This window comes from Anabrus simplex, chromosome 9, assembly GCF_040414725.1.
Source record: "Anabrus simplex isolate iqAnaSimp1 chromosome 9, ASM4041472v1, whole genome shotgun sequence".
In the NCBI taxonomy this organism is placed as follows: Eukaryota; Metazoa; Arthropoda; class Insecta; order Orthoptera; family Tettigoniidae; genus Anabrus; species Anabrus simplex.
This window is the reverse complement of record NC_090273.1, coordinates 41,059,931-41,072,271: the sequence shown is the minus strand read 5'-3', so window position 1 is coordinate 41,072,271 and position 12,341 is coordinate 41,059,931. Positions and strand designations below refer to the sequence as shown.

The following is a 12,341-nucleotide window of genomic DNA, read 5'->3' as shown; positions in this document are numbered from 1 at the left end:
AAAATACATGAAATGACAATATTTACATAAAATGATACAGTTATTTACAAAATATTGGCCCAGAACTTGGCCATGTTAACAGCACTGATACAGACCTCTGCTAGATGAAGTTCTGTGCATTTAACATAGAACAGAGGGCAAATAAAGTGATATGTGAAGATGGACTTTGTTCTTTTGTGCTTTTTGTACCTGGAGGGAGAGTCATGGTCCCATGGTGAGTGTTGGATTCATTACTCTCGTTGCTGTGGAAGCTTGAGGAGTCTGGTACCTCGCTGCCAGGTACCTCGGTGATGTTTGGTAAAGGGTTCTGGCTACGGTTGACCCAGTCCGAGCAGTCCCAGTGGTAACCTAAAACAGTCAACATAATCACACTTACATTCTATTATATCAATTTTCCAAATTACTATCATGTAAATATTTCCAGAAATGGAAGAGTGGCTCGATAAGAGGTTCATAACAAGGGGTTCTCAGATACACTTCCTGAGATATTCAAATTCACAAAGAAAATTTCTCATTCATTTATGAAAACACTAGCTGTTAGTTAGCCAATCTATGGAACCAAGCAATATTTAAAGGACTTTCTACAGGGTGTCCTTGAAAATGGTTCCAATATTTACAGATGAGGCAGCACGCAACAAATGAAGGAAAAATGGTCCTATAAATATTGGCCGCAAACATAATGTCTTTGATATACTCTTCAGAACATGTGCTCGATGTGACTGCCATCCACTGCAATGGAGCCTTAAAGGCTCAACGTCGCATGGAATCACACATTCATTGGAACACCCCTGGTTGTTGCCAGATTGCATCACAGGTACTGAACACGAGTTCCCGTAGTGTATCCAAATCATTTATGGGGACCGCATACACCATGGTCTTTACATGTCCCCAAAGCCAAAAATCTAAAGGGTTAAGGTCAAACGAACAGGCAGGCCAAGGTACTGGCCCTTCCCGACCAATCCATCGCTCATGGAAGATCTGTGTTACGATGAAATTTTTGTAGTTGTTTATGGCCAATCCTTCGATAGGAAGATATGTCCATCTTTTGTTGGATACGACCATATGCTAATTATTGGAACATCATGATCACTGATAGTAGTGGTAGCGGACCATAACTCTGAAGACATTGGGTTTGTGACCAATGTTTATAGAATCTTTTTTCCCTTCATTTGTTGCGTGCTGCCTCCCCTGTAAATAGTAGAATCTTTTTCAAGGACACTCTGTATACATTTAAAAGAAATCCTTCCAGCTCTCTTTTTATTTCTTTCACGCAAAAATTTGCAGTAGATTATTTAGACATTTGCATTTTATTGAAACATTGTACGCTACTGTCAGAATAGTGCATGTAGCATTTGAGCACAATGCTGTTCTATGACATACGCTGCTTAACTTGCATTATTAGGTCAATGAATCAACAAAGAATAAAGCTATATTAACCTCATATTTCAGAACTTCATTGGATGATTCACAAGAATTCTTTCAACATACCCTAACTATCTTTGAGGATGAACCAGAACTGTCACATTTCATCAAAAACTGAAGAAGATATAGGCAAGAAAAGCTAAGCTTTTTCCTCATGCTATATGAAAAGCTCAATAATAATGTTAATTTGGGAATTTTTTTTAGAAAACTCCTGAGATGTTTATTTCCTGCTGTTTATTCTCTACTTAGTTTGGACTAACACCACACATCAATTCTTTAAAGGGTCCTTTACATAGGCTACTGACAAAGTACTCCATATGAACACTGCGTAGAGGTTTGGAATTGGATCCACGTTTTTGGTACACAATCTAATTAATAAAAATTGTATACCACCACCTCTCCTACCCTGCTGGCTGATATACTGGTGGTGAAAATATTTCCACCAATGGGACTCGAACTGGTTAACCACGATGTCAGACCATACAGACTTGATGCCTTGATATCCATGGCCACCATGCAGGCATCATTTCACATAATACTATCATGTCTGCACAAGTTTTGTAAACTTTATAGATATTATCTTACACTGAGAAAACTTAAATCAACCATGATTTTAATTTCATTATTCATCAGACAAAAAATTACTGTAGGTCTTGTTTCATCCTTCTTTCAGTACCTAGATGTTAATATAAGGAATGATCTTCACTGGGGTAATCATATCATCGAGGCTGTAAAGGAAGGTTACAGATCTCTTCACACGGTTTTGAGCGTATTTAGGGGTTGTAGTAAAGATGTAAAGGAGAGTGCATATAAGTCTCTGGTAAGACCACAATTAGAGTAGGGTTCTAATGTGTGGGACCCACACCATGACTAATTGATACAAGAACTGGAAAAGATCCAAAGAAAAGCAGCACAATTTGTTTAGGGTGATTTTCTACAACGGAAGAGTGTTATAAAAATGTTGCAAACTTTGGGCTGGGAAGACTTGGGAGTAAGGAGACGAGATGCTCAACTAAACGGTATGTTACAGTTTACAAACTTCATCATATAGATCCATACTGATACAGTTTAAATTAAGGACTAGTGTTACGTTTAATGGTCCACCTAATCAATACACTTCATATGAAGTGGTATGTTCCAAGCTGTCAGTGGACAGTTGGGAATAACACTAGTAGATGAATAAGCTTCAGTGGAACCTTTTAAGGGTAGGAAAGATAAAAAAATATGAAGATAAAGTTGGAATTCAAGAGGATAAATTGGGACAAATGAGTTAGTTTATAAGAAGAGGAATTAGGGAATGGAATAATTTTGGAATAATGTCGATAATTTCCCAGTTCTTTGAAATAATTTAAGAAAGAGAGTAGGTAAACAATTGATATGGAATCTGCCACCTGGGGGACAGCCCTAAATGTAGATTAAATGACATAATTGATTGATTGATTGATTGATTGATTGATTGATTGATTGATTGATTACCCACCTGTTATGCCAACAGGGCAAGGAATTCTTCCATTGCATTTCAATGTAGCTTGAAAAGAGAATAAAAGAAAGTTAAAAAAAGAAATACAACGCTGGGCGATCATCAAAGCCCACAATCACTTTTGTGCATGTACTTACAAATATGCTTTAAATATCAAGATACGTCATTATAACATGTAAAGTGATGACACCAACACATATCTAACTGCGTAGGTACTGCATCTGTTCAAAATGTGCACCATCACGTCTCACGGTTCTGTAGGTTGTTGCAACCTGTGTTCTTCAACATGTTCAACAATCTACAGGACTGTGAGATGTGAGGTTGCAAAATTTGAACACATGCTGCTCCGACACAGTTAGATACATGTTTGTAATTTCAATACTGTTTGTTTTGCTACATACATACACAGAATAAGATTTCCTGAATCTACCCAATTTTTACTTCAATACAACAGAATCACTTAAAATTATTTGATGATCATATATTTTTTTGACAAACTAATATATTTTTCAAGTAATACAGACTCCAACTGAAAACTCACTGCACTAGCTTTGTTGCATTTTCTTCCCATTTCTCATGCCACATTGTTATACTGAGAAAATACGCAACACATGTACATGTACTAATGTGTGATAAGTATAGTGTGGATCTGGGACGTCCCAGAGAAATGCAAGAAAATTCTGTGCTCAATTATTAATCATTCACTTTTACATATGCGACGGGCACATGGACAAGAACAAAACTTGATGAGACGATTATCAAAGCAGCCAAGATAAAATTCCTTAGAGGAATAATTGGGAAGACAAGAAGAGATAAAATCAGAAACATAGAAATCAGACAGAGAATTTGATTCCCAAAACTGCAATACAAGATTAGAGACCAGTAAGCTGAAATGGTACGGACACACAATGAGAATGGAAGGGAACAGAGTTCCAAAGCGAGTATTCATGGAGAAAATAATAGGAGAGGACAACAGGGAAGGTCCAGAAAGAGGAAGACAGATACAGTGAAGGAGAGCATAGAGAAGAGAGGAGTACAAGTAGAAGAAATATTGGAGGAAGGAAGGGAGTGGTGGAGAGATAGAAAACTGTGGAGGTTCTTGATTCACAACCTGACCTGGAAGACTGGAAACTGGAAACAAAGAAGAAGATGTATGTGAACCGATCTGAATTTGGCAGCTAACCATTTTAGACCTCTTCCTAGCTAGCATTAAATTTGTCTCTAAAATGCTGATTTTTCAAAACTCTGGCTATACAAAAAGTTTGTGACACATTCTGCCAAGTCTTCAGTATAATGCAAATGGCTTATATGATGTCATCTAATTGAGTTCTGAAGTAATAAGATATTGGGAGTTGCTTTTTGTATACAGTAAAGAGTGAATAAACATAATGTGACATTTGTCAGGACTGCTCAACAATAATAGCTGTACAAGGAAAAACAAAGCGAATAGATAACATTGTCTATCATGGGGCCTCAAAGACAGGCTATGTGAATTTGAAACCATTTTTATGCAGACATGCAATAGGGACCAAGAGAAAAAGACCATTTACAAAGGAAAACATGAGGAAGAGTATGAACTAAAAGAAACAGAGGTGATCAGACTGATGATCAGTCCACGTGATACTATGGTATATCAAGATTAACATTTGCCTTGATTTCAGAACCTCCAGTACCACGGTGAAGAACATTTTCAAGGCTGCTCTTAAAGGATTTTCGTGTGCTTATCCACCTTTCTTCTCATCCTACTGTTCCCACATCAAGACTGAAAATCTGTCAGGATGACCTATCAGTGGGTACTGAAGCCCAACCCTCCTGATAAAGCTGGGAAGTAAAAATCAGGTCACTGGGGCCGAGAAGAAATGGATTTGCAAGAAAGGGATTGATAAAGAGAGAGTTCATTTATGTGAAGATGGCAGTGTATGAAGGCTGTCCTTGTCACTGGACAGTGTTGCAATGTTAGTATTTGGGTAGTATCAAAAGACAACCTTGCAAAGTATGAGGTTGATAGTCGAATTAGGAAGGCAACTCAATTTTACCACCAAGTAAAACAATTGCTGTGGGACACACAAGTACCATTAAAAGCAAAGATGACAATATATAAATCATACTATTCACCCTTCCTCATGCATAGCTTGGAAACTACCACGTTAACGAGACAAGACAACTCAAAACTCCAAAGCTGCAGAAATGAAGTTCCTATGCACCATGATAGAGAAATCAGGAAGGACAAGTTCAGAGGAGGTGCCATTTTCAAACCAGGGGCAAATGCTGGGGCTGTACCTTAATTAAGGCCACGGCCGCTTCCTTCCCACTCCTAGCCCTTCCCTGTCCCATCGTTGCCATATGACCTATCTGTGTCGGTGCAACGTAAAAAAAAAAAAAAAGGTTTGGCCATGTAAGAAGGATGAGCACAAAAAAAAAACCACCATGGCACTACAGACCTTGAAGGGCCTTGGCCTACCAAGCAACCGCTGCTCAGCTCGAAGGCCTGCAGATTACGAGGTGTCACGTGGACAGCATGACGTTCAAACTGTCAGATAGCTCCTCAATTCTAATCACATAGGCTGAGTGGACCTTGAACCAGCCCTCAGGTCCAGCTAAAAATCCCTAACCTGGCCGGGAATTGAACCCGGGGCCTCCGGGTAAGAGGCAGGCACTCTACATCTACACCATGGGGCCGGCCATATGAAAGAGAAGTAAAAGGAAAAAGATCAGTGGGCAGACCCGGAGGAAAATGGACAGATCTGGTGAAGAAAGATGTCAAGGAGAGAGGACAAGATTGGGAGAAGATCATGAGAGAACAGTAGTTCATGGAAGGACAAAGATACAGAGGGCTCGTACACCATACCCGGGCAATTGGAAATGGTCAACAATGATGATGATGATGATTTTGCTTGTCTTCTCTTTTTACTCCTTGCTCTTTATACACTGAGTTGTCATTGAATTTATCCTCTTACAGACTTCATTTAACCCGGCATTACTCACTAGCGAGTGCAGCGCTCCCCTTTATGTTTAAAGGTCATAATATGTCCATACAAAGAAGCAGGTATTCTTAATACATCACTTTGAGATAATTATTTATTTAGGAACACAAGCAAGTAGAGTACAGTTGGGAGAAGCATGGGTTTGAACCCCACCATCGGCTGTCCTGAGAATGGTTTTCTGTGGTTTCCCGTGGCAACAGAAGGGTGTCTGGCCATAAAACATGCCATATTAATTCATCTCATCCCATCCCCGACCCTGTATCAAGAAACGGGACTACGGGGTAGACAATTTATTTAGGAACACGAATGCTTATGTTGCTGTTCGAGTCATCAGTCCATAGACTGGTTTGATGCAGCCCTCCATGCCACCCTATATATTTATATACCGGGCAAGTTGGCCGTGCGTGTAGAGGCGCGCGACTGTGAGCTTGCATCCGGGAGATAGTAGGTTCGAATCCCACTATCGGCAGCCCTGAAGATGGTTTTCCGTGGTTTCCCATTTTCACACCAGGCAAATGCTGGGGCTGTACCTTAATTAAGGCCACGGCCGCTTCCTTCCAACTCCTAGGCCTTGCCTATCCCATCGTCGCCATAAGACCTATCTGTGTCGGTGCGACGTAAAGCCCCTAGCAAAAAAAAAAAAAAAATATATATATATATATATATTTATATTTGAACACATTTGAAATAGGAGGAGTATGCTGAGTATGAACTAAATAATGTGAACATATAATCCAGCATAACAGCAAACAAACATTTTACACAGTCAGTCATCACTTCTGTTCCTTTCAGCATCTTTCCTGGAACTCTGTTTCCAGGTTCGAACATTTGTAGCAGGAGCATGGAGGCCCCACTTGGCAATTCCATCCTTTCCTAAAATGAATGGAATACAGTCTTCAATCACCGAAAGTACAGGTAGACCTTGTTAAACGCGGTAGTTATGTTCTGCAGCATTGCTGTGCATACTGAATTTGTATAAATCGAGAGTAATTTTATATGTAAAACATATTAAGTTTAAAATAGCAGATATTCTTAGTATGTTTACAAAAAATAACCATTACCATGTTTCTGAAATGCATTTTAATGCAAACTTTATACACTTACAAATTTAACACTGAAACACACAATAAACTCTGGATCCAAGCTCTTGGCTTTAGCTTGAATAGCAGCTCGAGGTAGAGGCATGTGTTGTTCGTTGTGATGCTCAATCCAATCCTTTCTTTCCATTGCTTGCAAGCGAGATTTGGTCACTCTAGTCACACTTAAGTTAGTAGAAGATTGAGCAGTTTTTCAAACTGATTCCACATTGTCACAAATAGTCCTCACAGTGGATTCACTAAGTTCCAAAGCATGCTGAATGTCATCAATACGCTCACCTTTCTCATAGCGATCCAAAACTTCTGTGTTTCTAATGAATAAGACTTTGGTACACGCTTCTTTCCTTCGACAGGCACACTATATTTTCTTTTACCCAGCGTTTTAAATACGAAACCTGTTTCACAGCTTTACTGACCGAAACTGACGATTCACGTGTCGGCAAACACAACAGAAGGTGCGCGTAGAGATGTGCTTGCTTCGTTTAACCTTGGCGCGCGATGTAGGTTACGTTACAGATTTCAGCACGCACGTCAGTACCCACCTTAAAGCATTCCAGCTTCCACGTACTGTTAACAGATGGCAGCACTAGACTTAAAACCAAAATCGCTTATATGCAAAATCGCAGATAACGAATCCGCGTATAATGGGGTTTACCTGTACTTCATCTTCCTCAGAACTTGCAGACACACTGTTTCAGAGTTAGGATGACTTTCGTAAACCTTATCTGTTTCATTACCATCACTTTCTGTGTTCAAGTCCACTTCCTCCAACGTTTCACCCACCCACGAAATTATCTGATCAGTGGATACCATTATAACTTGAGTAAATTCGCTAACAACAGTCACAATATAAAAATTTCGCATTAAACACAAGCATAAGAAAACCATGACTTAATATAATGCAGGAAATTGAGTAGACTGTTACTCGCTACTGAGCGCACTGCTCACCAAACATGCACTATAGCGGCTAATAATGGATTGAGGATCTCAGTTTCCAAAGATAATGGAAATAACTGACACCTCCCCTTCCTAACAATCTGTTTGATAGGTATATGAAGTTTCAAAAGTAGAGGTGTTGTAATATTCCAACAACAAGCAATATACTACGGAGGTGAGCGCCGCGCTCACCATGCGAGTAACCGTGGGTTAAACATATTCTATTCTGAAATTTGAAATTTTGAACATCTGAGAGAAAGGACACTAACCATGAATTGTTTTGCATCATTTTTCATTACCCTAAATTTCAACCAGTATAAAGGAATGACTATTCTGTCAGGACTAAATTCATGAACATGAGGTTTCACATTAAGGTTTAAAATATATTTTAAATTATAATAATATAATAATAAAAGTAAATTCATAGTTACAAAAAAAAGAACAACTTCATGCATGTTAGCAAAGCCAAGCACACACCTCCTAAGAGCCGAGGATCATCATCGATGGAGCTGACAGAAGTGGCCGAAGTACCTCCAGGACACGCTCGACTGGTCACCACCATTCCTCGGGGTAAGTCTGGTAAGATGGCACGTTTCAAGTCTGCACATACAGTCACATGCAGCATTCACTGTTAGGACTCAGTTACAAAGAAACTCAGCCACATGCCTTACACTACACCTCCATTACAGAGAAACGAAAGTTACAATGCTCTTTAAAAATGCCACTAAGAAGCTTGTGTCACACTTCAATAGGCTCTTTATATATAAAAATGAAATGATATCTGTCTGTCTGTTTTCCAAAACGATATCACTTCTAAACTGCTGGATGGAATTTCATAAAATTGTTCACAAATGTTTGATGAAGGAACCATTCCATGACTAACTATGTTGTATTTCAAAATACTGACCTGAAAATAATATTACTAGTGGAATTATTTGCCTAAAATCACTTAACCTCTCGGGCTAGTTCAATGAACATGCGTACAGACTTGGCAATTATATCTCAGGGGCAGTTCGACATACACACATATCAACTCTACTAGCTGCGAATAAAATACTTACTTTCCTCTCATCTGTTGGCTGTACATGAGAACTATTAGTACAATTTGAAGCTTATGGTGTATGTCCTTGCAGTGAACTTTTGTGTGTCGTGTCAATGGGTAATGCATACCAGAAGTTATTTCATCAAGTCAGCAGACAGTGACTGGCAGAGCAGGCACACTGCAAGGGTTACGCTTGTCTGAGACAAGTTCAGTAAAAATATTAGTTGAAAGTAGTGATCGAGATTGAGTCAAGTGGTGAATGCAAGTAAACAATGAAGTTAGTAGTGAGGGTGTTAGTGACGAACAACTTGAGTTGTCATGGACATCTGTTGATTCATGATATGCATCTACAAAAATCCCATTTACAGGTGAATGTGGTCCAACTAAAGTGTCCTATATACTACACAGTGCGCAGAATCTCCAACTTGAGCACCTAATCTACCGACTAGTCTTGATAAAAGTCCTGATTCAGATAAACAAACAACAACTTTCAACTGCTCCATCAGCTGGCAGACCGTCCATCAATCCACCACCAAAGTGACTTGTGGAGAGGGACTTCATCGAAAAAATTCAAGTGAGAAGAAGATAAAACCCCAGAGAAGATGCGCGGTTTGCACAAAGAATAAGAAGAGGAAGGAGAGCACCTGTTTGTGTTCAAACTGTAATATTTAAAAAAAATCAATGAAAGTAAAAAACAATTGGTCGCTTGTTGAAGTTGGAAAGGATCTTCAGAAAATAGGCATCACAGATGACATTGTATTAGACAGACCTAAGTTCAGAAAATTAGTTAACAATCACAGCTTTGCAAACCATCCAAGCCCTACCACCAACAAAACCTGATCAGAAGATCGCAAGAAAAGCCACAGTGAGAAGATGAAAAGATTTTGGGGGAGGAGAAAAGGCAACAACATTAGTTAAATAAGTTCAATCACAACCCTTGGGCATAATGAATAATAATAATAATAATAATATATTATTATTTTGATGCATTACATATGCAAAAAACTCAAATGTCAATTCTAATTCAGGACAAATTGAAAGCCTAGCTGAGAGATTTTTATGGCAAACATCAACTGTCTTCAAATAGAGTTTAAAAATGAACTCAATTTATTTTCTGTTTTGAAGAGAACAACAGTATTACATCAGGACTATAACAATTTATCTTCAATGCTGCAGAAAACAACAGAGATGGAATCTGCCACCTGGGCGACTGCCCTGAATGCAGATCAGTGCTGATTGACTGACTGATTGGTTGGTTGATTGACTGACTGATTGGTTGATTGATTGATTGATTGATTGATGGCGAGCCTTTGATCCAGAAGATCCCTGGTTCAATTGCCAGTCTTCTGCTTGGGGACTACACTCCCTTCACATACATGCAACACACAGCACTAGTGATTACATCCCTTCCCTTCATAAAGGGTTGGCAACAGGAAGGGCATCCAGCCATAAAACTGGAGCCAAATCCACATGGAGAGCCAACCCAAAGCAATTGGGAGAAAGGCCAGGAATATGATGTCAATGCAAATACTTCTGATTCCTATGGCAAGTTAGAGCCCTTGGTATGTTAGATTCATTTAAAGGTTGACTCATGGATTCCTTTGCATTACTATCTTCCTGTGTGCGATGTTCTCAGTTGCTGGACATCTTTTGGAGATGTTCTTTTACATGAAATTTCATAAACCACTCAAAAAACATGTTGTATATTGTAGAGATGAATTTGACAAAATTTTCTGGAATATTTTCAGACTTTACTATTAGCCAGAATTGAGTTTCAAAATAATAAAAGTGTAATTTTATCAGAGTGAATTTCAGTTATCTCTATTTTACTACCAAAGAGTCTCATAGGAATAAAAATCAACAAAATGAAATGAAGCACAAAATTATCTCTTGGCATTTATGAGGTATACTGTAGTTCTGGTTTTCTATAAAACTGTTTTGACTACCTACATCTTATGAAGGTAACTGAAATGCCATGTTGGAATGCTCTGAACCACTATCTCTTGAGCTATCCTCTGCAATCCTGACTTTCAGCAGAGAAACACTTGACAGACGCAAAACATGAAGAGTTAACAGACATGATAACCTTTTTGGTTTTTGCGATGTGAAAGAAGTAAACTGTAGGAATTTGTTCATATGGTATAAACTCAAAAGATTAATATGTCCATTAACTATATGCCACGAGCGCATCAATCTAAATATCAAGAGTTCACACTTTAGGAGTCAGATACTGAGGACAGACACGCATAAGGCGGTTGAAAGTGTTTCAAGGTAGTAATATAACATGAAACATAAACCTTTGAAATAATATAACATGTCTGCAACCTATTAGTAACAGAATGACACATTTCATTCTACAAGAACATCCTCAGATTTTATACAGATATGGTTAAAAGTGATCTGATAGAATGTGAGGATGTTCTTGTAGAATGAAACATTTCGTTCAGCTACTGTGTTACAGTGTTCAAAGTGTTATATTTCTTGTTTTGACTAACTGGAAAACTTAAAAGTTATGTTAACTGAGTAGAGCTGAAAAAGAATGGGTTCCTTCTTAACAAATCAATGTAGTAATTCAGTTACTCTTATAAGACAACAGTGAATTTGGTTTCATTCTGCAAAATTGATATTAACATTGAAGAATAATTTTGCTTATATAGTGACACCTCTCCTTACAGACACTCCTCAAATATGGACGTATTTTTAAGTCCCAGCTGGAATAATATAGAAATGATTTAGTCAGTCAATGGAGAAAGGAACTAAGTCACTTTTTCTCACTTTTCAGGCCAGGAGACAAAAAAAAACCCTATATTTTTGCAAAACTGCTTTCCTTGTGTCTTCCTTGTTTTGTCCATGTCAAATACCTTCCTCTGTCAAGATGATCAACAGTTCTCAATGGAATAGTGTGTGGGACACTGTTTTAGAAAAAGCAATAATTCAGTGCCTTTTATTCTTAAATAGAATAATCATCTGGAATAATACATACATCACAAATGTTCTCTGTTTACAGGTCAGTATCACTGAACTTACAAACTGTTTTGAATGAAACTAAAAAACCTATGAACACAATGTCTTAACACATTAATAGCTCTACATCAATCAAGCAGAGGTACAAAGTTCACCTTAGTAATAGATAACTGCAATTATCAGAGTTCTCTGTCATCTCAGTTCCCTTCTCATTGGTATGCAGAGAAGCTTCCTCATGTTCCCCACATAAATAACAGACAGAAATGGTTTCTTTTACCACAGCAAGGTGCAAACTGGCCCATTTGATATACTGAAGTGATAAAGACAAAATAGCCTACCAACTGGCCATCAACCAATTCATTATAAAATCAACTCTCGTTTATGGACGCATTCAGATATGGACATGGATAGCTGTC

At 38.4% G+C, this 12,341-nt stretch overlaps 1 protein-coding gene across 1 annotated transcript in view; it reads right to left on the bottom strand.

The window, feature by feature from the left end:
• Positions 1-12,341, bottom strand: part of LOC136880846 (fat-like cadherin-related tumor suppressor homolog) — a 372,162-nt gene that overhangs the window by 11,383 nt on the left and 348,438 nt on the right. Inside the window, exons 41-42 of the mRNA XM_068229137.1 lie at positions 8,397-8,519; positions 190-348 (exon numbers count right to left, since the gene is read on the bottom strand). Of these exons, the coding sequence (XP_068085238.1) occupies positions 190-348; positions 8,397-8,519 (282 nt within the window). The remainder of the gene's footprint in view (positions 1-189; positions 349-8,396; positions 8,520-12,341) is intronic.